Here is a 27,896-nt window from a genome sequence, read left to right as displayed (position 1 = left end):
ACAAGCCTAGACACCCATAGAAATCGCTTGCATTTTCACCCGAACCCTTCAACCCGAGGGCTCCCCGTTAACATTTTCCCCGTGTCTGAGGCTATTTTTTTCCAGCTCGGAGACTGACAGGGCCCTCAGCCAATCGGCAATTTGAACGAGTCTCGGTGGAAGCAGTAACAGGCAACAGAACAAGGCACTTTATCTAAGTAGAAAAGCCAGGTTGCCATAAGAGATCAACGAGCCAAAAAAGTCAGGGGCATAGCTCCATCATCAGAGAGGCCGGGGTACACCTGGGGCACTCAGCGGACCGCCCAATCCCCTGCGTTGCTAGAGAGACGGAGCCTACTTCCGGGTGCTCGGTGCCCGCCCCCGCGGTGCGTTACGTTACTTCCGTCCGCTGGTTAAAGCGACACCGTCTTTTTTTTCCCTTCCTTCTCCCTGGCCCCGCCTCCCGGAAGTTCCGCTGGGTCTGCGCCTGCGGGTCCTGGGTGAGCGGTGGGAGGGCTCCGTGGACGTTGGAGGGTAGGTACCCGGAGTTCTGATCTCGGGCATCGCGATCTGGAAGAAGCGAGGTTAGATATCGGCCGAGGGTGCGATGGGTGGTGCGGGCCGTCGGGAACCTCCACCCTCCCCGGCTCGGGGCCTCCTCCTCCCGGGCCTGCACTTGCCCGTGCCGGAGCCCGGGTCCTTGGCCACTCGCGAGTGAGATCGAGGCCCTTGTCCTGCCCCACCAGCTCCGTTCTCGCCACGCGAGGGCCGACTCAGGTTGCGCACCGATGCCCTCCCCCTGGAGCTTGCATCGGAGGCAGTGTGAGGTCTCGGTGATGGCGGGGCCGCTTTCTTAAGTAGCAAAGCGCTTTGGCATCCGTTCTGCTTCCTTTGAGCTCGGGGACCCTGGGAGACAGCTGGGACAGACAAAATGCTTGTTCGCTCCCCTTGTGCATAGGAGGAAGCTCAGGGACTTCCTCTTTCAAGGCAGCACGGCTCCCTTAAAGGTAGAGCTGGGATTCGCACCGAGGTCTAGCTTCTCTAGGGCTGCAGAAAACCATGGCGGGAACATTTGGGAATAGGAAAGAAACTGCAGATGTAGAAAGGAGAGGTGGCATCTCTGAGAGCATGCTTCATGTCAGGCTCTATGCTAAGGTTTTTTCTCTACTTATTCATTCCTTATAAGGGGATTAGGAAGATTAGACGACTCCTGTTATTCCTGGTTTAGGAAATACAGGCTCAGAGATAAGTGACTTGTCCAATATTAATGACTCAGTAGACATCTCCGGATCTCTTTTCAGCTCTGATTCTCCCAATGCGGTAGAATTAGCTTTTGTCTCAAACTGTGTTTTTCTGATTTCGGCATGTCAGGAAGTGAGATTTCTTTTTCTCCTCATCCTTCACCCATTACCTTTTTTTCTTACCAGCATCCTCTTTAGATATGTGTAGTCGTCGTGTAAATTCAGCCCTCGGTTGTCCTCCACAATTTGCGTCTTTCCTCCCAAGAGGAATTTGGGGAACATGATGGTGTGGAGTTAAGGGGTCCAGGTTGACAGGTTGGCCAGGAGAACGGTTAGTTTTCGCATCACAGGCGGTCTCTTTTTATGGTTGCTTTCCTAGCATATCTTACCAAAGTTTCTGTCTTTTTTCCCTCCAGGAAAACAGCTCTCATCTTGTGCCAAGATGTCAGGAATTGGAAATAAAAGAATGGCTGGAGAGCCTGGCACGTCCATACCTCCGGAGAAGAAGACAGCTGTGGAAGATTCGGGGACCACAGTGGAGACAATTAAGCTCGGGGGTGTCTCTTCAACGGTATGTGGAAACAGTGCCATGGGAGTGTGCTTCTCTTCTGTCAGTTACAACCTGAAAGTAAAAAATGTTGGAGGCCTTCTGGAGTAAGAGGAACTGATTTGCAAAAAAGAGGGAAATAAAACTGCCAAAAGTAGGTCTGTTCAGTTCTGAAGAAGAGACACTGACATTTGATCTTTATTTTCAAAGGTGTGCTTATATTCTTTGGAGAACCTGATGCCCGATACACACCAATGATAGGTATTTAGCAGAGGGAAACTATATTCATTTTTTCATTCACCAAAAAATTAGGTGCCAGGTACTAAGAGGTAATGTGGCAAAATCATGGAAAGAGTGAAGACTCAGAGTTGAAAGCCGGACTGCCTGGAATTGACTCTCAGTTCCATCACTTCTGGCTACATGGCCTTGTGTTAGCCTCTCTGTGCCTCTTGTTTCCTTGTCTGCAGAATGTACTTATAAATACCTATCCCATTGGGTTATTGAAAGGATAAAATGAAAGTCCTTGTTAAGGATTAAAATACTACCTTTAACATGGTAAGTACTCAGTACATTTGAGCTATTAATGGTTTTTATTGGGCCAGATATTCTGAAAATAATGGTGAATAAAACTGCCCTTGCTCTTATGAAGTTGACATTTTCATTAGACTATTGTACTCCAAAAGTTAATAGTAATGTTATGTGTCTATTGGACATCAGAAGCTCACTATAATAAGTTTTGGTTTAGATCAGGAGTCGAGTGTGTATTTTGGAACCCAGCCATGGGGATATGATATTAGAATGCTTTACACTTGATAGCTTATGAAGCCACACCTGTTATTTATTTGAATGGAGGCTGAGGATCAGAGAGAATAATAGGAGCATTCAGAGTAAATTGATTAAGTGTCATTTCTGAGTCTGTCTGGGGTTCAAGTACTGCTGCCGGAAGATGATTTTGTCCTAACGCTGTCTCACATCCTGTATCCCAAAGACGTTTATTCACTCAATAAATGTGAATATTTGTTCAGCATCTGTTATTTCCCAGACACCGTGCTTTACACTGAGCATAGCTCCTGGATGCAGTTGTAGGGTGGCGCTGACAAGGGAACAGGCGGTTAGAATAGAGTGGGATGTGTGCTGTTCTTAGGGATAACCGCATGTTCTAAGTGCAGCAAGGGCACACAAACCAGTTTGGACTTGACCCAGAAGACGGTGAGGGGTCATTGGAAAGTCTTAAGCAGGGAAGTAACTAAGACTCCAAAGTGTGCTTGAAATGGCAACACTAGCGATGCGAATGGAGCTGTCCGCCACAGGTGTGCTGAAATCGGCAGGCTGACAGGCGGTGGCATGGCACTAAAGCGCCTGCTGCAGGAAGCTATTGCAGTAATCTCGATGAGGGATCATGGTGGTTAGACTACTGTGGAGGGAGCCTCGACAAGATATGCTGCTGGATCAGATGAAGCAATGAGAGAAGGGCAGCAAGATGACCGCAGGATTTTGGAAGCATAAGCATGGTGTTTGCACTTCCTGAGCTAGGGAAGGGTGTGAGAGGAGCAGATTTTGGGAGCTGTGGAGGATGAATCATAATTTTAATTTTGGGTATGTAAGTTTGATTTATCTATTAGACCTCTGAGTGAATAGGTAGTTGGACATGTAAATGCAGCCTGGGGAGAGGTAGATATTTAAGCCTGTCCTCTAAGGAAGGAGCATAGACGAAGAGATCTGAGACAGAGTCCTGGGGCACTGCAACATGTTGATGTCAAGGAGATGAGAAAAGACTAATCAAGAGACAGAAAAAGAGGGGCCAGTGAAGTAGGAGGGGAACCGGAGAGAGTGGGTCCCAGAAGCCAAGGGAAGAAAGTGTTTCTAGAAGGACTTGATCAGGTGCTGCTGATGGGTTGGGTAAGGGGAGGACTGAGTGGTAATTTAGCCTTAAGCTCACTGGAGACTTGACAGGAACTGTGTTCATGGAGAAGCCTGATGATAGAAGTCTGGTTGCACTGAACTTCAGAGAACATAAGAGGAGAGGAATTAAGGAAAAGAGGGTAAAGACAATGTTTTTGGAGGAGTATTGATGTAAAACAAAAAATGTGGTGGCAGCCAGAGGGAAATGTAAGGTTGAGGGAAGGGCTTTTTTCTTTTTTTTGTCTTTTGTGGAAGATGCAGCATGTTTGTTGATGAAAATGACTGTGTAAAGAAAGAAAATAAAATTGATGATGTAGCAGAAAGAGGAGACAGTTACTGGTGTGATTTCCTTGAATAGAAGGATGGGGGAATTGACCTTAACTGAGCAGTTACCAACAAGGAGGAGGAAAGGGATAGATATACTAGTAGAGAGGTCAGTAGTTGTTGCTCTGGGAGATAGATGTGAATGTTTTCTTCTGATTGCTTCTATTTTTTTTTTTTTTCCAGTGAAATCAAAAGCAAGACTCATCTGAGAGTGAGGATGGGGGAGGAAGTTTGGAGGTTTGAAGAGACAGGAGAAGGTATGAAGGAGTTGTCTTGAAGAGAATGAACTAGAGAGGTGGAATAGGGTTGCTGTGCAGCATTGAGGATCTTCTTGAATTTGTAATCATGAGTTTAAAGTGAGAGCAATCAGCATGGTGCTTTCTTTTCTCAGCTGTGTGGAGGTAGGCCTGTGTGGAGTAGGTGCAGAGTTGGATGTTACCAAGATTGGGGTTTTAACCAGGAAAGTATGATGAAGGAGGAGGTTATAAAGGGGTGAGATTATAATGACTAATGACAGAATTTAGTGTGATAAAGGTGGAATTGAGGAAGTGGGAGGAATGAAGGACATCAAAAAATATAGGACCAATAGATTGTAGATTGTTGGAGTCAGGAAACTAGAGAGAGTAAGCTGGAATATGGGTGGTGACTGTGGAGAATGGGGTGTTTGAATTGATCTTATAGAGAACATGCAGGTACAGCTAGGACTAACAGAGTTTGGTGAGTGAGGGAAGTAGAGGACAAGATCACTGGAAGAAAGGAGGGCGATGACGTGGTCCAGTATTCATAGGAAAGACCATCACTGTGGGAATTGAAATGAGTAGGAACTTGGACAGGAGTTAGTATTGCAGAGAGATGACAGCCCAGTGCTAAGTCTTTAGGAAATGTAGGGAAGTGACCTGGGCATTTTTAGACGAGTGCAGCAATGCAGGGTGGCAGGTGGTACAGACCAATGGCATGAGCTCTGCGGAGCTGGGAGGTTTTGGGGAAGAAGGTGGGATAATGTCCTGGGCGTGGCTGTGGGGAACAAGGAGGACACCTCCCCGTCTTCAGATCCAGGGCTCTAAGAGGGGTGGGAGGGAAACAGTCACTACTGGAGAAGCCTATGGGGAAATGGTATTATCATTCAGATTTCAATTACACAAGAAGGGGAAGAGGTGCTCAGAAAAGAGGTTGAAGATATAGTTTATTAACAGTATTAGTAAACTGGTACATTGGGAAGCTAGTGACTCTTTTGGTATATCAAGAATGTTTTAACCAATATGGAAGAGAAAAGAAAAACAAGAAATTGGTGCTCCAATAAGTAGTTCTTACCTTAAAATATTCATTAATTCCTAGGTAAAGTAAAAATCCCCTTTCCAATCCTGTTTCTTGACCTGGAATACTGGCCCCCCCAAACCCACCCCCACCCCAGCCTATGGAAGGAGCTAGAGAGAAACAAGTTAGAGTTATTGACAGGCTGTGGAATTACGGATGGAGTGATGTCATTGCAGAAACGGTTCCGAGCCCAAGTTGAGGTTTAAGAATATGTGCACAGGTTGGTTAGTGATGTGAAGGAGTCAAGGAGATGGGGAATTGAGGAGCTTCCCATATGACGCCTTTTGTTTTCTCTTTAAAGTGGGAAGCAGAGTTCTTTGCTCAGTGTGATGTGAGAGGAGGCAGGGCTTGGTAGTTTGATATTGTTTTGATGGAGAACAGGAACACGCTCCCTTGTTAAAGAAAGAAACGCTTCCAGAGACATTTCAAGATCTATTCACGTTAGGAATTTATTTTATAAAGGCAGCAGTCTCCCTGATTTAATAACCTTATTTAGAAGTCTCAGCATACTGGCTACAGGAATGGAATAGTCAGACATGTGGATTAGTTCCGAATGGGGCTTGTTCGAAGAGGTGAATTAAAAGCATTAGGGCAGAGAATTGAGGGGCCTGATAGGCAGGAGTTTGAATGACTATACTGTAGGGCAAGCGTGTCAAACTCAAAGGCTGACACGGGCCAGATACCAAGGTTTAAGTTTATGTGGGCCACAAAAAACCAAAAGCTTAAATTTTCATAGAAACGTAGGTTTATTTTGGTAGAGACATGCTGAATACAAAGGGCTGAAATAAATGAGTAATTGTTAACATAAAATAATAGAACATCTAATAAAAATTAATTATTTTTTCTTGAACATTAATTTACCAGACATTGAGTAACTGCACAAATTAATAAGCGTAATGCAAATAAACCTATTTTTCTTATTCTCCAAAAGCAAAATGTTTCCTTTGTGCACACCAAACAAGCCAGTCCAAGACTAAGGATGTGGCAATCGGCTGCTAAGATATTCGTTGCTAGTATTAGTGGAGAGAAATGGTGCACCTGCACATAAGGCCCATAAGGGAAATGAATGCAACACGATTATAGTAATCAGTCATTATTGAGCATTGTCGTTCGTTATTAATAATTATGTAGAACAGGATATTGTAAAAATTAAGTTATGAAATTTTTATTAAAATGTTTCTTACGTGCTGTTATATTGGATGGGCCACAAAAATATTCGTTGTGGGCCGTGAGTTTGACATGCTTGCTGTAGGGTATAGTCAAGGTATGGAAGATATAGAGGGGACTGACAGGGAGAAAGGCGAGATTTCAAAATGTTGGAGATCTAGTTGAAGGCTGGTGTATTTGGATAGGGCGTGAGATACCTGGGAAGGTACGGTATATTCAGGGAATGGGAAGTTGAAATTTAAGATTTCAGATGTGGCACAGTCACAGGCGAAAGTCCAAGATGTGGCTTTTGAAGTGCACGACTGAAGAACAGTGGAGGAGAGAGTCATTGGAGTTAAGGACTCCAAAATACAGCCTAGAGCAGCGGTCTCAACCTGCGGGCCGCGACCCCTTGGGCGGTGGAACGACCCTTTCACAGGGGTCGCCTCAGACCATCCCGCATATCAGATATTTACATGACGATTCATAACAGTAGCAACATTACAGTTATGAAGTAGCAACGAAAATAATTTTGTGGTTGGGTCACGACATGAGGAACTGTATTTAAAGGGCCAGAAGGTTGAGAACCACTGGACTAGATGCTAGAGGATACGGCTTGTTCACATGTGGACATGCCCACACGTATATTGAGGGACTGGGGTAGAGAAGGTTCCAAAGTCTTGAATGAATGAAGGGCAGTGCTTAAGGTGATAGATGACTGGATCCGGGTAGAGGTGATCTAGCAGGATGGTGGAGCGTCACAGTAGTAACACTTTGTGGACTTGAATAGAATAGTGAGATGAGCGAGGTTGAGATTCTAATATATTTCTGTGTATCATTTTCTCCTCCCATTATCATAGACCCTTTATTTCTTCTGCTCCTACTACTTATCTAATTATTTATTGTAAACCTTTAAAAAATAAATAGCTTTATCTGTAGGAAATAACGAATTAACTAATAAGACCTTGTTGAATTCAACAGCTGATTGTCTGATTTCATTGTGGAGACTAATAAGATTGGTTTCCTGGGGCAGGAGGATTCAGACATTCGAACACTGCAAGCCAAAAATCGCAAGTTGGCAGAAATGCTGGATCAGCGGCAGACCATTGAAGATGAACTCCGGGAGCACATTGAAAAACTTGAACGAAGACAGGCCACTGACGATGCCTCCCTGTTGATTGTCAACCGGTACTGGAGTCAGGTAGCTAACTGTTTGTTTGCTCAGATTTTTATTTGAGCATTTTTGTTCTCCGGAGCAGCATTCTCTTCATTTCCAAAGTGTGTCTTTGTCCTATCTAATAAAAGACAAAAAGGGTAATTAACGGTATCTCCGCTACGCTTCCCATTGGCTAATCAGCAAGATATGCAAATTAACTGCCAACAAAGATGGCGGCCAGCAGCCACGCAGCTGGAGCGAGCAGGAGGCTTGCTTGCTCCAGTGATGGAGGAAGCCAAGGTTCCCCACCTGCCACAGCCTGCTCTAAGCTCTGAAAGCAACAGCTCCAAAAGCAACAAAGTTTCAATTATAGAAGCTAAACAAACCCCAGATACCTGCTTTCAGCCAGCCGGCCTCAGAGCTGGGAGCGCCAGTGAAGGCAACAGAGTTTCAATTATAGAAGGTAAATAAACCCCAGAATGAAAAAAAAAAAGAAAAAAAGGAGAGGCTAGAGCTTCAGTTGCCTGCCAGCCTGAAAGTGGCCCTCAGCCACTCACCCAGACTGGCCAGGCACCCCAGCGGGGACCCCCCACCCTGAAGGGGGTGTGGCCAGCCTGAAAACAGCCATTAGTCCCTCACCCAGGCTGGCCAGGCACCCCAGGGAGGACCCCCACCCTGATCCGGGACACCCTTCAGGGCAAACCAGCCGGCCCCCACCCATGCACCAGGCCTCTATCCTATATAGTAAAAGGGTAATATGCAAACTGACCCTAACAGCAGAAAGACTGGAAATGACTGGTCACTATGACACACACTGACCACCAGGGGGCAGACGCTCAATGCAGGAGCTGCCCTCTGGTGGTCAGTGTGCTCCCACATGGGGGAGCTCTGCTCAGCCACAAGCCAGGCTGATGGCTGCCAGTACAGCGGTGGTGGTGGGAGCCTCTCCTGCCTCCTCAGCAACGCTAAGGATGTCTGACTGCAGCTTAGGTCTGCTCCCCGCTGGCAAGTGGACATCCCCCGAGGGCTGCCGGGCTGCCAGAGGGATGTCTGATTGCCATCTTAGGCCCAATCCCCCGGGGAGCAGGCCTAAGCCAGCAGGTGGTCATCCCCTGAGGGGTCCCAGACTGCGAGAGGGCACAGGCCAGGCTGAGGGGACCCCCCCCCCCCCCGAGTGCACAAATTTTTGTACACCGGGCCTCTAGTTTTATTATAACTGCCAAATTTGTGTCATTTTGTATTTTTATAACTGTACCTATTCTTCTCCAGTTTGATGAAAACATCCGTATCATCCTTAAACGTTACGATCTACAGCAGGGTTTGGGGGACCTCCTCACAGAGAGAAAAGCCCTCGTTGTGCCCGAACCAGAGCCAGACTCTGACAGCAATCAGGAACGGAAAGATGACCGGGACAGAGGTGAGTACTGTCAGGGACTTACGACTGCATGCTTTTTTATTCTTTTTCTTTTTTTCTTTGAAGAGCCTTGCTTTGAGGCTTTCCATTTGAGGGGAAAAAATGAGTTTTGATATTTCCATTTGAATAATTTGGGGGGGGCTTCTTTTTCCCTCTTCAGGGGAAGGGCAAGAGCCAGCCTTCTCTTTCCTTGCTACTCTGGCCAGCAGCTCCAGTGAAGAGATAGAATCTCAGCTGCAGGAGCGCGTGGAGTCTTCCCGCCGAGCTGTGTCCCAGATCGTGACTGTCTATGATAAATTGCAAGAAAAAGTGGAGCTCCTATCCCGGAAGCTAAACAGTGGAGGTGAGACTAGAACCAGGAGATGGGGAGCAGAGGGGGAGGAATAAGAACTCACCTTTGCATACTAATTTGTTCTTACATATTAATTTTTAATTAAATTTCTTGGAATCCTAATCTTCAATGTTACCGGTTACGTCCTTACTGAGTATTTTATGAGTGCTTCACATGTTGAGCCACATGGCAGTCCTATAAGAAGCTGAGGAAAGATTTATCAGCCCATTCTGATACTCTATTAATTAGACACTTTTAGAAGTAGCAGAATTAATTTTATTATGTAAGAAATAGCTCTGTTTCTGTATATTTGTGTAGTGTTTGCCATTAATTTATTGGTGATAAGTATTTTAAATATTGGTAATTATATTTTTAAAAAATTTCCTTTGTTGATTAGATACTATTTTTTTTTTTTAATTTCAAAAAGAGTCAGTTTTTTGTAAATGAAATATTTTATGTTCTTTTTTTAAAAATATGTTTTATTGATTTCAGAAAGAGGAAGGGAGAGGGAGAGAGAGATAGAAGCATCAGTGATGAGAGAGAATCATTGCTCAGCTGTCTCCTACATGCCCCACACTGGAGATTGAGCCCACAACCCAGGCATGTGCCTTGACTGGGAATTCAGCTGTGACTTCCTGGTTCATTTGTCCACACTCAGCCACTCAGCCAAGCTGGCTGAGCTAATGCTCTTTATTCTTTATGACTTTACTAGAGGCTCGGTGCAAAAAATTTGTGCACGGGGGCGAGGGGGTCCCCCAGCCCGGCCCGTGCCCTCTTGCAGTCTGGGACCCCTCGGGGGATGACCACCTGCTGGCTTAGGCCCGCTCCCTGGGGGATTGGGCCTAAGCTGGCAGACATCCCTCTGACAGCCCAGGAGCCCTCGGGGATGTCCACTTGCCAGTGGGGAGCAGACCTAAGCTGCAGTCAGACATCCTTAGTGCTGCTGAGGAGGCAGGAGAGGCTCCCACCACCACCGCTGTACTGGCAGCCATCAGCCTGGCTTGTGGCTGAGCAGAGCTCCCCCATGTGGGAGCCCACTGACCACCAGAGGGCAACTCCTGCATTGAGCGTCTGCCCCCTGGTGGTCAGTGTGTGTCATAGTGACCAGTCATTTCCAGTCTTTCTGCTGTTAGGGTCAATATGCACATTACCCTTTTATTATATAGGAGTGCCTGGCCAGCCTGAGTGAGGGACTGAGGGCCGTTTTCAGGCTGGCCACACCCACTTCAGGGTCGGGGGATCCTGCTGGGGTGCCTGGCCAGTCTGGGTGAGTGGCTGATGTCAGTTTGCAGGCTGGCCAAGCCCCCCAGCGGGGACCCTCACCCCATGAGGGTGTGGCCATCCTAGGTGAGGGGCTGATGGCTGTTTGCAGGCTGGCCAAGCCCCCCAGTGGAGACCCTCACCCCATGAAGGTGTGGCCATCCTGGGTGAGGGGCTGATGGCTGTTTGCAAGCTGGACATGGCACCCAGCCACCCAAGCTCCCAGTGGAGGCTGGCTGGAAGCTGGTATCTCGGATTTATTTGTCTTCTATAATTGAAACTTTGTTGCCATGAGCTGAGGCCATAGCCAGCTCAGGGCAGGTGGGAAGCTTGGCTTCCTCAATTGCTGGGCAACCAAGCCTCCTGCTTGCTCCAGCTCCGTGGCTGCCGGCCGCCATCTTAGTTGGGTTAATTTGCATATAGTTGCTCGGATTGGCTGGTGGGCGTGGCTTGGGGCATAGCGAAGGTATGGTCAATTAGCGTCTTTGTCTTTTATTAGTGTAGAAATTTCTGCCCCCTATCCCTCTTGTCTCCCAGCACAGAGATGCTTCATGTTGGTATTAATGAGCAATAGGAATTTGTGATAGCCTTATAAAATAGAATTTTATTGCTGTTAAGTCTGACAGATTAGAGATGCCCGTCTTCTAAAATTAAGTGTTTTAGATAATTCTGCCTTATCTGAATAAAGTTATAGAAACTCCCAATTTCTTTTATTAAGGCATTTTGACTCTATAGAAAGGGATGTGAATTAGGTGACCTTGATTGTGATCATTTCCTCAAGAAAGTCACCTATCTCTATCTTGTGAAGATAATGAAAACCAGCCTAATTCTTGAAGTTTTCTGGAAAATAAAGTGAGATTTCATGTTAATGTTTTGGTGGAATATGCAGTTCTAAAATGTGACACTGTAGATGCTAAACTAAAGTTCTTCTCCCTCAGACAACCTGATAGTTGAGGAAGCAGTGCAGGAGCTGAACTCCTTCCTCGCACAAGAGAACATGAGGCTGCAGGAGCTGACAGACCTCCTTCAGGAGAAGCACCGCACCATGTCTCAGGAGGTACTTGGCCTAGTGTCCTGTGGCAGACATTGACTCAGAGTTCTGAGTGCTGCAAAGGTCAGCTTACTCTAGAAAGCCTCTTTATATTGAGGAGCATGCAGGACACGCTAAAGCAACCAGCTCAGAGAGATCAAAATCTGAGATAGGGAAAAGGAAGAAAATCATTGAATGTTTCTCCTAGTCTCTTCCTGTGTTTTAAACTAGCATTTAAAGTCTTAGTCTTTAGGAAGAAATACTGTCATGTGGGGTTTTGCAAAACAGCACACCAAACCCCCAAATAATGAACTACCCCAAATATGAAAGACCATGTATAATGTTACTGAGGAATGGGTTGGTAGAAATTCATCTGAGAATGGGGCAATAGGAACTGCTGTATTATTGATGACCTAGAACAGTGGTCAGCAAACTGTGGCTTGCGAGCCACATGCAGCTCTTTGGCCCCTTGAGTGTGGCTCTTCCACAAAATACCGACTTCTGCGCGTGGGCCACGAAGTTTCAATCGCATTGTACGTGCGCGCCCACACGTGGTATTTTGTGGAAGAGCCACACTCAAGGGGCCAAAGAGCTGCATGTGGCTTGCAAGCCGCGGTTTGCCGACCACTGACCTAGAACTTGAGCAATGTAGGTTTTCAGTCCAAACTTGGACACAAATGGTGCATGTTCAAACCACGATTTGGGTATGTGCTTATTTATATAAAACTAGACACCTGGTGGAGGCCCCTCAGCCCAGATTGTGAGAGGGCTCAGGCCAGGCCAAGGGACCCCACCTGTGCACAATCGGGGATTGTGGGAGGTTGGCCAGCTGGGAAGGTACTGCGGGAGGGCTCCAGGGCATGTCCTGCCCATCTAGCTCAGTCCTGATTGGCCAGACCCCAGCAGCAAGCTAACCGACCCGTTGGAGCGTCTGCCCCCTGGTGGTCAGTGCACGTCATAGCGAGCGGTTGAGCACCCTTAGCATATCATTAGCATATTACGCTTTGATTGGTTGAATGGACGACTGGACACTTAACATATTAGGCTTTTATTATATAGAATGACTAGGTGATGATAGGTCTTACAAGACTCTTCTGATTCTCTTGATTATCATTTTAGTTTAGAAATTTGACCTACCTTAGTTTGGCCACCAAATTCTTATGTTTATTAATAATTTAATAGTTACCATTTCCTCAGTGCCTAGCACTTAGGTACTTTATGCATATTAATTCCCATCTTACAGCTGAGGAAACTGAGAGGTTGGTGACTGGTCTGAGGTCACACAGTCACAAAGTGATGGAGCAATGATTTGGATGTAGGTCTGTTCAACTTCAAAGCCTGTGTTCTTCATTATGTCCTTGTTTCCTAAACTTCAGGGCCACAGTCCCTGTCGGGCTAATTGCATGAAAATCATCTGGGAAGTTTATAATACATGTGGATTCTCATCAACTGTCAAAGGGGGTAGTTAGAGTATAGCAGTGCTTATAAGTAACTAGAGGCTCAGTGCATGAAATTCGTGCACTTGGGGGGTGGTCCCTCAGTCCAGCTTGCACCCTCCCGCAGTCCGGGAGCCCTCGGGGGATGTCTGACTGATGTGGGGAGCAGGCTTAAGCCATCAGTTGGACATCCTTAGCTCTGCTGCACAGGTGGGAGAGGCTCCTGCCACTGCCGCTGCGCTCGCCAGCCGTGAGCCTGGCTCCTGTGGGAGTGCACTGACCACCAGGGGGCAGCTCCTGAGTTGAGCATCTACTCCCTGGTGGTCAGTGCACATCATAGCGACCAGTCATTCCACCTTTCAGTTGATTTGCATATTAGCTTTTTATTATATAGGATTTGAGTGTCATAAAAAAAAGAGTAATTGCCCTGGCTGATTTTGCTTAGTGGTTAGAGTGTCAGCCGTGCTCCAAAGGGTTGTGGGTTTGATTCCTGGTCAAGGGCACGTACCTAGGTTGTAGGTTTGATCTGGCCCAGTCTGGGAACATACAGCAGGCAACCAGTCGACGTTTCTCTCTAACTCTTTCTTTCTCTCCCCTCTTCCTTCCCTTCCACTCTCTAAAATGTAATAAATGTAAAAAGTATAGAAAAAAAAAGTAACTTTGTGTTCACATTTTAAGACAAACTTCTTGCTACCAAGGTGAAAGAACCTACCTCTTCTAGTCCTTTCCCAAGTCTCACGTAGCTTTACAAAGCTAGAGAGGCACGTTACTTTGCTCAGCTGAGCTGATGTCCAAGATGGCTCTTGTGGCTTGTGTTACTGCTACCAGTCAGCTGGGAGCTCACCTTGGTCCACTGGAACCCCTGCATGTTGCTCTCCAGCGCGGCAGTTTCAGGGTAGTTAGACTCCTTGTGTGGCAGCTGGCTTTCGGAGAGTGAACTGCAGGCAGAACCTTCATGGCCTTTCAGACATAGCCTCGAAGTTATGTAGCATCATTTCCACTGGACCACTGAAGTTGACTCAGCTTCAAGAGGAGGAAACAGTGATCCTACCTCTTGACTGGAGGACTGTCAAAGAATTTAGGGGCCACATTTTACTTTAAAAAAAATATTTTTTTATTGATTTCAGAGAGGAAGGGAGAGGAAGAGAGAGATAGAAACATCAATGATGAGAGAGAATCATTGATCAGCTGCCTCCTGCATGCCCCACACTGGGGATTGAGCCTGCAACCCAGGTATGTGCCCTTGACTAGAATTGAACCCGGGACGCTTCAGTCTGCAGGATGACGCTCTATCCACTGAGCCAAACCAGTTAGGGCATGAGGCGGGGGTGGGAGGGGGAGTGGACATTTTAAAACCAACACAAAGGATATGCATAGATTAATGTGAACATGTGACAGATTCATAATTAAAGCATTAAATAGTATTAGCGGGTGTGCAGTTCCTATATAAACAGAGAACACCAAAGATTTTTGTATCTCTATAGTACCTGATTCAGGATTGTCCTGGGTGAGCTTTAAAAAGAGAATGGAAGCTTTCCTTTGTTCTCTGTGGATATCATTTGTAGAAATGAGAAGGGAAAGTTGGGGGTAAAGATAGATGTCTTTCCTGGCTATCTATTTGAATTTTTGTCTCCTATAATATGTGTCTGAAAAGATGTTATCTTTTGTCTCTTAAAAAATACATATTTGCCCTAGGCAGTTTGGCTCAGTGAATAGGGCATTGGCCTGTGGACTGAAGGGTCCCGGGTTCTATTCTGGTCAAGGGCACAGGTTGCAGATTATTCAAGCCTAGGTTGCAGGCTCAATCCCCAATAGGGGGTGTGCAGGAGGCAGCTGGTCAATGATTCTCTCATCATTGATGTTTTATCTCTCTCCCTCTACCTTCCTCTCTGAAATCAATAAAAATGTATTTTTTTAAAAAATTACACATTTTTTGATGGGATTCTATTCTATCTGGAGAAATGATGTTTCCCAGAGGTAGAAAAAGTATTGAATCTTAAGTAGTCTTCCTTGTATGAGAGTTCTTATAGACTTCCATGGTTTTCATGAGTGTAACTGACTCGGAACTGTTAAAAGAACCTGTCATTTCATTTTTATACTCAATGCATTGAGAAGAAAGTATTGATATGAGCCATTGTTTTTCTAACTTGTTTTTTTTGTTTGTTTGTTTGTTTTTGCTATGCTTATTTGAATGCCCATCTTTGGGATCCAGTTCTCCAAGTTGCAGAGTAAAGTGGAGACAGCTGAGTCACGAGTGTCTGTCCTCGAGTCCATGATTGATGACCTGCAGTGGGATATTGACAAAATTCGGAAGAGGGAACAGCGACTCAACCGACACTTAGCAGAAGTCCTAGAACGGGCAAGTGCTGTTTCATTCATAGTTTGGAGACTAGAATCATTTTCAGGGTCTGCTCAGAAATCATGGACTTGGGCAGTAGTTTTTGGGGACAGATTCCTTTGAAAGTACTTAGCTTACCAGACTGAAATCTTGGGGTCTCTCACTGAAGAATCTTTGTCTTCTCTGTAGGTGAACTCGAAAGGTTACAAGGTGTATGGAGCAGGGAGCAGTCTCTATGGCGGCACGATCACGATTAATGCCCGGAAGGTAAAGTCTGACTCACTCGGGACGTGTTTTTGACCTGGTGTCAGTGTTGTGCCAGGTTGGGTTTGTGTTCACAAGTGGTCTAGTGGGGTTTTGCCAGAAGAGTGGATCAGTGAAGACGGAAACTTAGGAATGGGAATGATTTAAAAATTCTTTGCTCCCATTTTACTCTTTTCCTTCATCTCTCCAGTTTGAGGAAATGAATGCAGAGCTTGAGGAGAACAAAGAGTTGGCTCAGAACCGCCACTGTGAGCTGGAGAAACTTCGGCAAGACTTTGACGAGGTCACCACACAAAACGAAAAGCTGAAGGTAGGAGACACATCTCTGATGGGGAGTAAACTGAAATGTTTTTGCTGACCAACTCATGTCCATACTTGCGAATCCTCAGAATTTGTGAGGGGAAATTGGCTTGTTGATTTATTTCCTTATATATTTACTTATCTGTACCCTGCTTCCTTCTGAAAAAGATCGAAAGCAACCTACAAAGATATATAGACTGCAACTTAGGAATTGTTGAGAAAAGTGAGGAGAGGATAATCTAGGGTGAGGATCCAAAATGCATTTAAAAAATGGGACTTGTACACAAGATATGTGCCAGGAGCCTGTGCATACTGTAGGAGGGGAGGCCACTCACATGTCAGTAATTGCCAAAGGTGGGCACAGCATTTGGGTCTGCAGTTTCTAGCTGCCAAAACAGAAAGAAACCTGGTCAGGGATCCTGTTGGTTTTCAGACCTGCCCATTGGAATTTACTTTCCCCAGGTTCTTGGGGGGAAGAAAGTGGATTCTGAAAGTCTTCCATTCCTCTTTCAATCACAGCCACCTGTCTTTTTTAATTTGATTGATTTCTAGGTAAATAAAGATGTTGGAACTGAAAAAAAACCCAAAAACAATCTGAGTTAAGTCAGTGGAAGCGTTTGGGTAATTAAAGCAGGCAGTTACTTAGGAGAAGCATAACTATTTTTGATTCAATCTCAAAAATATTTTTCTGTGTGATTATTAATAAAGAGAACAAGTTTGTGACTGGGGTTCTTAACTATGTTCTTAAAGTAAGCATCCTGACAAATTTCATAGTGCTCATCTCTGTCCCTGAATCTGGCAAATTTCATAGGGCTTTTCTAGAGTCCTTGGATCTAGGTTGACACGTAATGTAGAACACTTACCAAGTAAAACAACTCTTGGGTGGAAGAATACAGGTACCAGGTACTACCTCTTGGGTGATCTGATTTAATTTTGGGTAGGTTTTTACATAACTAGAGGAGTGGGTAGAACTACTTTATAATCTTCATAAAGCTTGTCTCAATTGCGCAGGACATCAGTGAGTTTAACATTTTTTGTTTTTTGTTTTTCTTTTTTTATTGATTAAGTTATTACATATGTGTCCTTTTCCCCCCCGAGTTTACCATTTTATTTCCTGTCTAGTATCTAGGGCACAGATGCTAGTTTCTGCTTTGACTTTCTTTTCTTTGGATCCCCCCCGAGGTGGAATTGCGGAGCGCAGTAGAGGAAGTGGTTAAGGAGACTCCAGAATATCGCTGTATGCAGTCACAATTCTCTGTCCTCTACAATGAGAGCTTACAGTTGAAAGCGCACTTGGATGAGGCTCGGACCCTGCTGCATGGTACCAGGGGGACCCACCAACGCCAGGTGGAGCTCATTGAGGTAACAGCTAGCTTTGTCTTCTGTATATAAGCTTTTCTGCCTCCTAGTTTTTTAATTTTATTCTCTCAAGTGCAGTTAATCTCTTATTCATTCAGCAAATACTTATAGAGTTGCTGTAGGTCTTGTCTCTGCTAGGTGGTGGGCATCCTGCCATCAAGAATCATTCAGGCTAGTGGGGAGAATTGCATCCATTAGAATGCAGTGTGGTACAGTAGAGGCATATCCCACATTTGCAGTGATAAAGGAGACAGAGCATCTGATTTGACTGTGGAACCTTCTAGATTCCACTTGCCAAAGTGAAGTATGAATTTTAAGGATAAATACAAGTTTACTGGTAGATAAAAATAGGAGAAGAGCATTGAGCAGTGAGAACAACAGACATAAAAATAGGTTAGTGTGGGTGGAGCCTTATGTGCATGTTGGAGAATAGTGGGTAGAAGCTGCATCTCTGCTACAAGCCATTATAGCTTATAATACCTGTGAAAATACTTTTCTTTAAAGGCAGAAACTTTTTAGAAAAAAATTGATTCAGAGAGGAAGGGAGAGGGAGAGACAGAAACATCAATATTGAGACAGAATCATTGATTGGCTGCCCCCTGCTGGGGATTGACCCGAAATCTGGGAATGAGCCCTGAACAGGAATCGAACCTTGACCTCCTGGTTCATAGGTCGAAGCTCAACCACTGAGCAACACCAGCCGGGTTGAAGGCAGGAACTTTTTATTTATGTGTTCACTTCTGTATCTTATATAGTCCTTAAGATAATGTTTTTTTTATAGTAGTCAGTCTTTTGCTGTATTTCTGCCAAATGAACTGAATTTAATTTAGTGTATCTTACTTTACATATGTTTATATTTTGTTTTATTGTTTAGTTCTCCAATTAAATTGTAACATTCTCAGTTAGGGGCCGTTTCCTTTATTTCTGTAGTATCTTGCTGATTCTCAAATCAGTGTTTAGTAGCCGTCTGGCGTGCATAAATTGGAACTTTTCAGAGTAACCTCTCTTTTCTTGGTATTTTTTTTCTTCTTTGATCCATAAAAATTGAATTTAGGGAACATAATAGAACATGATGATCTTTCCACATTTTGATAATAATTTTTTATTTTTATTTTTTCCCCTGTGTGTAGCGAGATGAGGTTAGTCTTCATAAGAAGCTGAGGACTGAAGTGATCCAGCTAGAAGATACCCTGGCCCAGGTCCGCAAGGAATATGAAATGCTGAGGATAGAATTTGAGCAGACCCTTGCCGCCAATGAGCAAGCAGGTAGGATTATTCTTGCTCCTCCCTGCAGTTTGGCTGCTGCAAATGCTTTCCTTGAAAGACACAACACGGTCGCCAGGATTTGTTAGTACTAACTGGAGCTCAGAAGTCCTAAAGAACCTAAAATCAAATCCTTTAATTCATTTCTGTTCGCAGCCTGAGTGTTTATTTTTAGATCAAATTGGCCAGTTTTGTTTTCATGTTCTGAGAAGGACTCTTGGCAATTCTCCCTCTTTCTTAGAGGTCCCTGATGTGTTCTGTCCTCTCTCCCCTCATCACAGTTCTTCATAACATTGCTGTTGCTGTGTTTAAGGCCCTATAAACCGGGAGATGCGCCACCTCATCAGTAGCCTCCAGAATCACAATCACCAGCTGAAAGGGGAAGTCCTGAGGTATAAGCGGAAATTGAGAGAAGCCCAGTCTGACCTGAACAAGGTAACTGGGAGGAGTAGAATAAGTATTATTTACTACTCAGGTTGTAAAGCAGTTTTCGAGTGAGGAAAGCAGTGTGGTGGCCATAAGTGATGTGCTTCTCCCATTTCTTTGTTCCTCCAGACACGTCTGCGCAGTGGCAGTGCCCTCCTGCAGTCTCAGTCTAGTACTGAAGACCCTAAGGACGAGCCTGCAGAGGTGAAGCAAGATCCAGAGGACTGGTCTGCTCAGTCCTCCGCATCGAAGGCATCTCAGGAGGAGGCCAACGAAATGAAGTCCAAACGGGATGAGGAAGAGCGAGAACGAGAAAGGAGGGAGAAAGAAAGGGAGCGAGAAAGAGAGCGGGAGAAGGAAAAGGAGAGAGAACGAGAGAAGCAGAAACTAAAAGAATCAGAAAAAGAGAGAGATTCTGCTAAGGAGAAAGAGAAAGGGAAACATGATGATGGAAGGAAAAAGGAAGCAGAAATTATCAAACAATTGAAGATTGAACTCAAGTAAGAGCAATGTTTACAGTAACTCTGACTCAAAAGCTAAGGTTAGGACATCACGCATGAAATGTTCGCTTGATGGCATGGCTTATCTGCTAATTGTGTCACTCTGAGTGTAACTAAATGAGCAGTTAACGTGGTCTCAGTTCTTGATCAAGTGTACATACAGCCACAATGACCTGCATGGCTACTGTGGAGTCCAGTTCAGTGGTCTGGTCTCAGTAAACCTCGTGGTTGTGACCTTATTTGTCATGAATCCAAATTATGGGAAGGGGTGTCATGATTGAAGTAACACTCCTGAGAATTATTGAAATTAACTACTGGCAGATCACTGGCATTAATTGTAATTTAACTTATATTAGGTAGAGTATATATATCACTGTTTGAACAATATTGATCTGTTTGCCTGGCAGTTAACTAGTTTGGTACATATTGAATCATTTCAAGAGATTTCTAGGAGGTTTATTCCTGCAGGCTTTAAAACAGCTATACGGTCCATGAAACACCGTAACTGCTCTGGTAGAACTGGGTACTTTCTGCTCCCCATTGGTCATGGTTGGGCCTTTATTGATGTTTGGATTTGAGGGACCATTGTGCTCAAAATGTTTGAACTTCTTTGGTACCTGAAAGTATAGTTAAGAGGTTTGATAACTTAGTAAGAGATGAAATTTTCATCTTTGGCGATGGCTAATCACTTAACTGTCAAATCTAGGAAGAGCAGTATATTTTTCAACTTTCTCCCTTTTTTCTCCTTCCTTCCTCTTGGCCTCTTTAAGACAAATTTTTTTCAAGTGTGGTATCAGAATCATGTGGGTGACTTATTTCAAATACAGCCCTGGACCCCTGCCCAGACCTACTGAATATCAGTTTCTAAGAGCAAGGGCCCAGAAATGTGCCTGTTTAATAAGGGCCAGAGTGTTTACTTGATAACTTTAGAACCTGGTCTGAAGGGAGAAATGATTCCTTTATACAGCTTACTTTTCTGTCCTTCCTGAGTATACCCAGAAGTCTCTTGATAGTTGCGAAAGTTTTATCTTTTAGAGGTGTGATGTAGAGTGTAAAATAGAACTGCTGCAAAATAATTTTGCTCAATTCTAAATTCCCATGTTCTGATGTCCTTTGTTTTCTCGTTACACCTTTCCCCTTCCTCAACCACCCTCTTCATAGGAAGGCACAGGAGAGCCAGAAGGAGATGAAACTGTTGCTAGATATGTACCGCTCGGCCCCAAAGGAACAGAGAGACAAAGTTCAGCTAATGGCAGCTGAGAAGAAGTCTAAGGCAGAGGTAATCTAGTCCGCCATTACCTGTCATTCAAATTAAAACCGTCATCTGTGGGATTTTCCTTCACACTTCTGAAGGCTATGGTTTCTTTGTTTTTAAAGTTAGAGTTTAAAACTTAGCAAGATTTTCTTCTCTTTCAAAGCCATCTAAAATAGAGATTTCCAGATTCTCCACTAGGGGGTGAGTAAGGTAATCAGAATTACACTGTACTGGGAATAGGAATAGTCTTTTCAAACTTTTGTATCCCCCCTTACCCCATATAAATTGTTATTATAATGATTTTCTTTTATGATAACTTTTGGGAAGAATGTCTTATTTTGAATTTTGGAGTCTAGGAAAAAAGGGTGAGAATTATTTTAAAGAAACATACATATGCACTCCTCAGAAATGTTGCTATGAAAGTATGCAGTGTTGGAATGAAGTGATATTAAAACAGTGCTGAGATGTGTATATCATTCATCACCTTTCCTAATTCTATAAAAATTAGTTTGATGTTATGGGCCCTCCATCTGTGCACAGTATTGATTGATTTTTGAAATTTTATCATAGCCCTTTCTTTGTTTTTGTGTGATTCCTTTCCTCCTGTAGTTGGAAGATCTAAGGCAAAGACTCAAGGATCTAGAGGATAAGGAGAAAAAAGAGAACAAGAAAATGGCTGATGAGGACGCCTTGAGGAAGATCCGGGCGGTAGAGGAGCAGATAGAATACCTGCAGAAGAAGCTGGCCATGGCCAAGCAGGTGGGCACACTTTATTTAACCAGCTTTTGAAGTCAGTGTTACCTGACAGGTATGTTATTGACAGTGAAATTGGCTCTTTCATTTCAGTCTTTTTTAAAATACATTTTTTTCCTATATATGTTTGTTTTACACTGAAGTCTTTCATCCTTCAGTTACTTTGTTTTGTGTATTTGTGAGACATCAAGTTTACTTTTTACATTCAAATGAATAGCATGTTGTTTAGACATTGTTTTTTGAGGGATCTATCCTTTCTCTTTTGGTCTGGAATCAGGATATAATGAATATAAAATTAAAATGAAAGATAGAAAATATTATATACATTGTGATTATAAATATATGAAACTAAGAAAAAACATGTGCCCCAAACAGGATATAAATACGCAGTATGTTAACCATGGTTGTTTGTGGGTCGTAGAACTATAGAGACCTTTTCCCTCCTGATAATGAGCATGGATTGTTTTATTTTTAAGTCCCAGTGAATTTTTGACATTCAGCAAAAAGATACCGAAAATGGTGGCAACACCATGTGTGTTCACTGTGAGGAACACCTGCACTGTTTCTAGGAAATAGCAGCATGACAATGAAATGAAGTCCTTTTAATGGTGACTGATCATTAAGTACCTTTAAAAGAGGAACTTTTTTAGAATCTATATACATTCATTTTATAAAAAGTGGGGTTTGACTCTTCTTAGGTCTGTTGATTGCCACTTTTCTCTCTTTTTTAAAGAAAAAATATTAGGAAATTATACTACTATAGGTTTTAGTACAGTGATGGCGAACCTTTTGAGCTCGGCGTGTCAGCATTTTGAAAAACCCTAACTTAACTCTGGTGCCGTTGTCACATATAGAATTTTTTTGATATTTGCAACCATAGTAAAACAAAGACTTACATTTTTGATATTTATTTTATATATTTAAATGCCATTTAATAAAGAAAAATCAACCAAAAAAAATGAGTTCGCGTGTCACCTCTGACACGCGTGTCATAGGTTCGCCATCACTGTTTTAGTACAAGTAGAAAGACCCTATATTCATTATCTTAATAGTGTTAATTCTTCCTAAAGATTTGGAGTGGAGAAGACCTTTCTAGCTATTACCAAGAGTCTATAAACATGAAAGAAAAGATTGATAATTTTGACTTAATGAGGGAAACCCCCCCAGAAAACTTCTACATGACAAAAACCACTGTTAGCAAAGCCAAAAGATAAATGACAAACAGGGGAAAAAAATTTATCACAAAAGGGCTTATATTTATAATATATATTTAAAAAACTTCTAAGATAATAGGGAAGAAAACCCACCAACCCAATAGAATAGGCAAAAGATAAGAATAGTTCACAGAAAAAAAATACAGATGGTTTAAGAAAAGATGCTCATTTATAATAACACAAATGTAAGAAAACTATTTTAGATACTGTTCTTCACCAGTCAGATTGTCGTGCAATGCTGTTGGAAAGTTTGTAGATTAAATTCAGTATTATAATTATGGACAAGTGAGAAAATGTTAGGATTTGCGTTAGACGTTCTCTTACTCAACTGCTCCTGAATCAGGTTGCTGAATCTGAGATGTATAATATTTTTGTCTGTTGTGACTAGCTTGGAGAACAGATCGACTAATGGTGGCAGACCAGTAGTGCTAGTGGCTTCAGATAATAGGGCTTCTTTTGCTTTCCTAGGGCTGACATAATGACAAAACTAAGCTTCTTGAAACTGAGTATCTCCTTGATATCAGGTTAATTTATTTCTGAATGAACAGTGGGGAAGCTTAGCTTCCTGTGCTAATTTTTTTTTTTTTGAAGATTCCATTAAAATGAAGGTTTTTCCTCCTTATTTTAGGAGGAAGAAGCTCTCCTCTCTGAGATGGATGTCACAGGCCAGGCCTTTGAGGACATGCAGGAGCAAAATATCCGCTTGATGCAGCAGTTGCGGGAGAAGGACGATGCCAATTTCAAGCTCATGTCAGAACGTATCAAGTCCAATCAGATCCATAAGTTACTCAAAGAAGAGAAGGAGGAGCTGGCCGACCAGGTTTTGACTTTGAAGACTCAGGTAATTAGAATAAACAGCTTTTCCGAATTCTGTTGAAGTAGGGTAATTTCTACATGAAAATATGCATTAAAAATGATGATTGTGGCATTTTTTTTATAATAGGAAAAACAAAACTAAATGTACGTTATTAGGTTACTGGTAAGTTATATATCCCTACAAAGGAGTACAGTGTAGCTGTTAAAACAAATATAGACCTGCTAAGACGGAAACATGTCTAAAATACATCATTAAGTGATTTATTTTATTATCCCTTTTGTGCTAAAAATGCATGTCTTTGTGTGCATGGGCTGTGCATTTTTAAAATTTCTGGAAGGTTGCATGAGAAATTAATTGAGTGGTTACCTGGTTATCTCTGGATGTTGGGATCAGAGTTTGTGGGTGCGTGACTTTACTCTTTACCCCTTAATATTGTTTGATTCTCTTTTGTGCATGAGTTTCAAGAAAAAGAATACGTTTGAACCTCTAGCCATTCTGAAAGAGATACACTTGTACTTTTGTTTGAGCTATGATTTACATGTTCTAGTATGAATTGCCAGGCTTTGAGGATTAGTATGGTTGGAGAAGATAAATGCCTATAAATGTAATTCCTCTGATCTTGGCAATTTGGAGAAGAATCTTCTCCGTGGTTTCCTAAACTCTTTGAATCATCAGATACATATATGTATGTGTATGTGTATGTGTATATGTATATATGTGTATAGACATATATATTGCATTAAAAGTAAAGCTTTTAATTATCCTAATCTTGCATGTGCTTTGCAGGGGTCATGGGTAAAATCAGTAGTAGTTTATGATTTCTAGAAGATTCTCTTTTGTGGGCCTGTGGATTAACAGAGCCTAGACAGTTCTGTGTTTTTCCTACCTATTTATGTTAAAATCTGATTTTCATCTTCAAAGGTTGATGCCCAGTTACAAGTAGTAAGGAAATTGGAAGAGAAGGAGCATCTGTTACAAAGCAACATTGGCACCGGGGAGAAGGAGCTGGGTCTTAGGACACAAGCCTTAGAGATGAATAAGCGCAAGGTATGATTGATTGCTCTGTAATCTAAAGTGACCATTGGTCTCAGAGGAACAAGTGAGTATGACACTGATGAAATCATAGATCACCTTACTCCTTGGACCTGGGTTAGCATTTTGCCTCACTGGAAATACTAAGAGGTGACAAGATGACGTTATTGGTCCATCCCACGTAGGCAATGGAGGCAGCCCAGCTTGCAGATGACCTCAAAGCACAACTGGAGTTGGCTCAGAAGAAGTTGCATGATTTTCAGGATGAGATTGTGGAGAACAGTGTCACCAAAGAAAAAGACATGTTTAATTTCAAACGAGCCCAGGTAAGAGTTTTTTTTTCTTTGCGTTTCACTTGTTAGGTGTTTTCTGAGCTCTGAGTGGCCCATCTTGTGGAAGAGTCATTGGTTTAAAGTATGTCATTTCCTGTTTGATTGCCATTCCTCAAGAGAAAAGACCAAGTCTGTTTCCTTCACTGCTATCTCCAAAGCCTGTCATGGTGCCTAGATCTAGTAGGCATGAAATAAATACTTACCAGTGGGATGAGTTGGTAAATATGTAGCAACATACTTACTTAGAGGACTTTAAACGTCTCCTGCTCACCCTGCCTGTGTGGCTCGGTTGGTTGGAGCATCGTCCCATGCACTAAAAAGTTGCACCTTTGATTCCTGGTCAGGATACATGCCTAGTTGTAGGTTCGATCCCCAGTCAGGGTGCATACAGGAGGCAACTGATAGATGTTTCTCTCTCTTTCTCTCCCCCACCCCTTCCTCTCTTTAAAACAATAAAAATATATCCTCGGTGAGGATTAAAAAAAATGTAAAGTTTTCCTACAATTTTTCTATTTTTGGCATGTCAACTGTTTCTCATTATGCTTTTCTGTCCTTATCCATGAATCTGTTAATTATTTCATCCAATTTACCTTCAGCTTAAAACTGATTGCCTTAAAATGAAGTATCCCTTAAGGCTTTTCATCTTTAAAAATTCAGTCCCGCCGAAACCGGTTTGGCTCAGTGGATAGAGCGTCGGCCTGCGGACTGAAAGGTCCCAGGTTCGATTCCGGTCAAGGGCATGTACCTGGGTTGCGGGCACATCCCCAGTGGGAGATGTGCAGGAGGCAGCTGATTGATGTTTCTCTCTCACTGATGTTTCTAACTCTCTATCTCTCTCCCTTCCTCTCTGTAAAAGTTCAATGAAAAATATATTAAAAAAAAAAAAAAATTCAGTCCCTCTAATTTCTTAGACTGTATTTCCACAGTACTGAATTGACAGTAGTTAGATGCAGCTCTGGTTTGGCGATATGATCACAGTTGTCTGTTCTGAAACAAAAGAAATATCTTGCCACTTGCAATTCTCTACATTCCTAAAAGACAGCTGGGCATGAAAGGACCTCCCACAACAGGATGCTCAAGTTGGAGTGATATTTTGGTCACAAATGGCAGGTTTGGGAGTGTGTCTGATGGGTATGCTGTCTGCCCTTCTGCAGGAGGACATCTCTAGACTTCGAAGAAAGCTGGAGACCACGAAGAAACCAGACAATGGACCCAAGTGTGATGAGATTCTGATGGAGGAGATTAAGGATTACAAGGTTAGAAAATCTGCCTCAGTGATTGCTGTGTGGCTTTTGTTTTTCAGGGTTTTTTTTGTGAGTCAGGGCCTGAAGTGGCCTACTAATAGCTAGGGAGAATAAATATGAACTTCTGTACGTGAAGGTAACCAGAGAATGGTTTATTTTGTGGGGGGAAATGGTACTTTTGCCTTAGTGCTTGGTGGATCTTGTTTGCTTATGTATGAGAGCCCTTTGGATCATTAACCTTTATGGTTGCTCAGACTTTGACTTCTTTCTTTTTTAGGCACGCCTGACCTGTCCGTGTTGCAACATGCGTAAAAAGGATGCTGTCCTTACCAAGTGCTTTCACGTCTTCTGCTTTGAGTGTGTGAAGACTCGCTATGATACCCGCCAGCGCAAATGTCCCAAGTGTAATGCTGCCTTTGGTGCCAACGATTTCCATCGCATCTACATCGGTTGATCTAAGCCAGGAGAAGAGGAGGGGCTGGCTAGACAGCACTTAATCATTCACCATCAAACCTCTACCTCTTCTCTCCTGGACTGTCGCCTGTAGGCACTTTGTCAACAGTTGTCCTTCACAGACTTTCCATTGAGGTTCTCACTGATAGCTGGATGACATCAGGGGAAAGGACTGCTGAGTGCAAGTCTTGGCTTATAAAATGAATTAGAAACAACTCTTGTCTCCTTACTAGCCTTGTGTACTTCCTACTTTTAGGCTTTTCGACATTTTCTTCTTCAGGCTCATTCCACCTGAAGAAGTGAAGTTGGTATATTTGACATGGAGAAGGAAATAAAGAACAGAGGAGACACATGGCCATTTTGGGAGGGAGTGTATGCATGAGATCCTTTAGAAATAAGCTATCTATGGGCCCAAACATTTCTCAATTTAGATAGTGAACTTTTTGTAAACGTGGACTACATCCTATATAATAAAGAGCTAATATGCAAATGGTCAACACACCCTTGCGCCCTCGCGCCAGAACTGCTCAGACACTCAACACTGGGGAGAGAGGAATGGGGACCAGCCAGGCACAAATGAGCTGGGGAGAGAGGAATGGGGACCAGCCAGGCACAAATGAGCTGGGGAGAGAGGAATGGGGACCAGACAGGCACAAATGAGCTGGGGAGAGAGGAATGGGGACCAGCCAGGCACAAATCAGCTGGGGAGAGAGGAATGGGGACTAGCCAGGCACAAATGAGCTGGGGAGAGAGGAATGGGGACCAGCCAGGTACAAATGAGCTGGGGAGAGAGGAATGGGGACCAGCCAGGCACAAATGAGCTGGGGAGAGAGGAATGGGACCAGCCAGGCACAAATGAGCTCGGGAGAGAGGAATGGGGACCAGCCAGGCACAAATGAGCTCGGGAGAGAGGAATGGGGACCAGCCAGGCACAAATGAGCTGGGGAGAGAGGAATGGGGACCAGCCAGGCACAAATGAGCTGGGGAGAGAGGAAGGGGGACTAGCCAGGCACAAATGAGCTGGGGAGAGAGGAATGGGGACTAGCCAGGCACAAATGAGCGGGGGAGAGAGGAATGGGGACTAGCCAGGCACAAATGAGCGGGGGAGAGAGGAATGGGGACCAGCCAGGCACAAATGAGCTGGGGAGAGAGGAATGGGGACTAGCCAGGCACAAATGAGCTGGGGAGAGAGGAATGGGGACCAGCCAGGCACAAATGAGCTGGGGAGAGAGGAATGGGGACTAGCCAGGCTTCAGCCTGGGAGAG

At 43.7% G+C, this 27,896-nt stretch overlaps 1 protein-coding gene across 6 annotated transcripts; it reads left to right on the top strand.

Annotated features, from left to right (window-relative positions):
• Nucleotides 1–402: 402 nt before the first annotated feature.
• Nucleotides 403–26,845, top strand: RNF20 (ring finger protein 20). 6 transcript variants are annotated; one of them, XM_036330168.1, is made up of 20 exons: nucleotides 403–513; nucleotides 1,637–1,791; nucleotides 7,487–7,654; nucleotides 8,879–9,026; nucleotides 9,184–9,366; nucleotides 11,553–11,671; nucleotides 15,293–15,439; nucleotides 15,608–15,685; nucleotides 15,873–15,992; nucleotides 17,165–17,344; nucleotides 18,472–18,607; nucleotides 18,918–19,039; nucleotides 19,160–19,530; nucleotides 20,692–20,809; nucleotides 21,395–21,544; nucleotides 23,381–23,593; nucleotides 24,491–24,616; nucleotides 24,787–24,927; nucleotides 26,088–26,189; nucleotides 26,455–26,845. In XM_036330168.1, exons 2-20 carry the CDS (start codon nucleotides 1,663–1,665, stop codon nucleotides 26,629–26,631), a joined length of 2,928 nt encoding a protein of 975 aa, XP_036186061.1. In that variant the 5' UTR covers nucleotides 403–513; nucleotides 1,637–1,662; the 3' UTR covers nucleotides 26,632–26,845. The 6 variants fall into 6 exon arrangements, with proteins under 6 accessions (XP_036186061.1, XP_036186060.1, XP_036186065.1 ...); XM_036330167.1 differs by having other exon boundaries at nucleotides 418–563; XM_036330170.1 differs by lacking the exon at nucleotides 403–513 and adding an exon at nucleotides 4,177–4,250 and having other exon boundaries at nucleotides 1,652–1,791.
• The last annotated feature ends 1,051 nt before the right edge of the window (nucleotides 26,846–27,896 follow it).

The sequence above is a fragment of the Myotis myotis genome, unplaced genomic scaffold, assembly GCF_014108235.1.
Source record: "Myotis myotis isolate mMyoMyo1 unplaced genomic scaffold, mMyoMyo1.p scaffold_m19_p_12, whole genome shotgun sequence".
Taxonomy (NCBI): Eukaryota; Metazoa; Chordata; class Mammalia; order Chiroptera; family Vespertilionidae; genus Myotis; species Myotis myotis.
This window is presented reverse-complemented; position numbering and strand designations above follow the sequence as displayed.

What these genes read in the sequence shown, in the direction of transcription:
- RNF20 (XM_036330168.1), top strand. Translation starts at nt 1,663, where the DNA reads ATGTCAGGAATTGGAAATAAAAGAATGGCTGGAGAGCCTGGCACGTCC. An exon ending in TCAACCGGTACTGGAGTCAG is followed by an intron (nt 7,655 to 8,878) that starts GTAGCTAACTGT and finishes ATTCTTCTCCAG; the next exon opens with TTTGATGAAAACATCCGTAT. An exon ending in CCCAGTCTGACCTGAACAAG is followed by an intron (nt 19,040 to 19,159) that starts GTAACTGGGAGG and finishes TTGTTCCTCCAG; the next exon opens with ACACGTCTGCGCAGTGGCAG.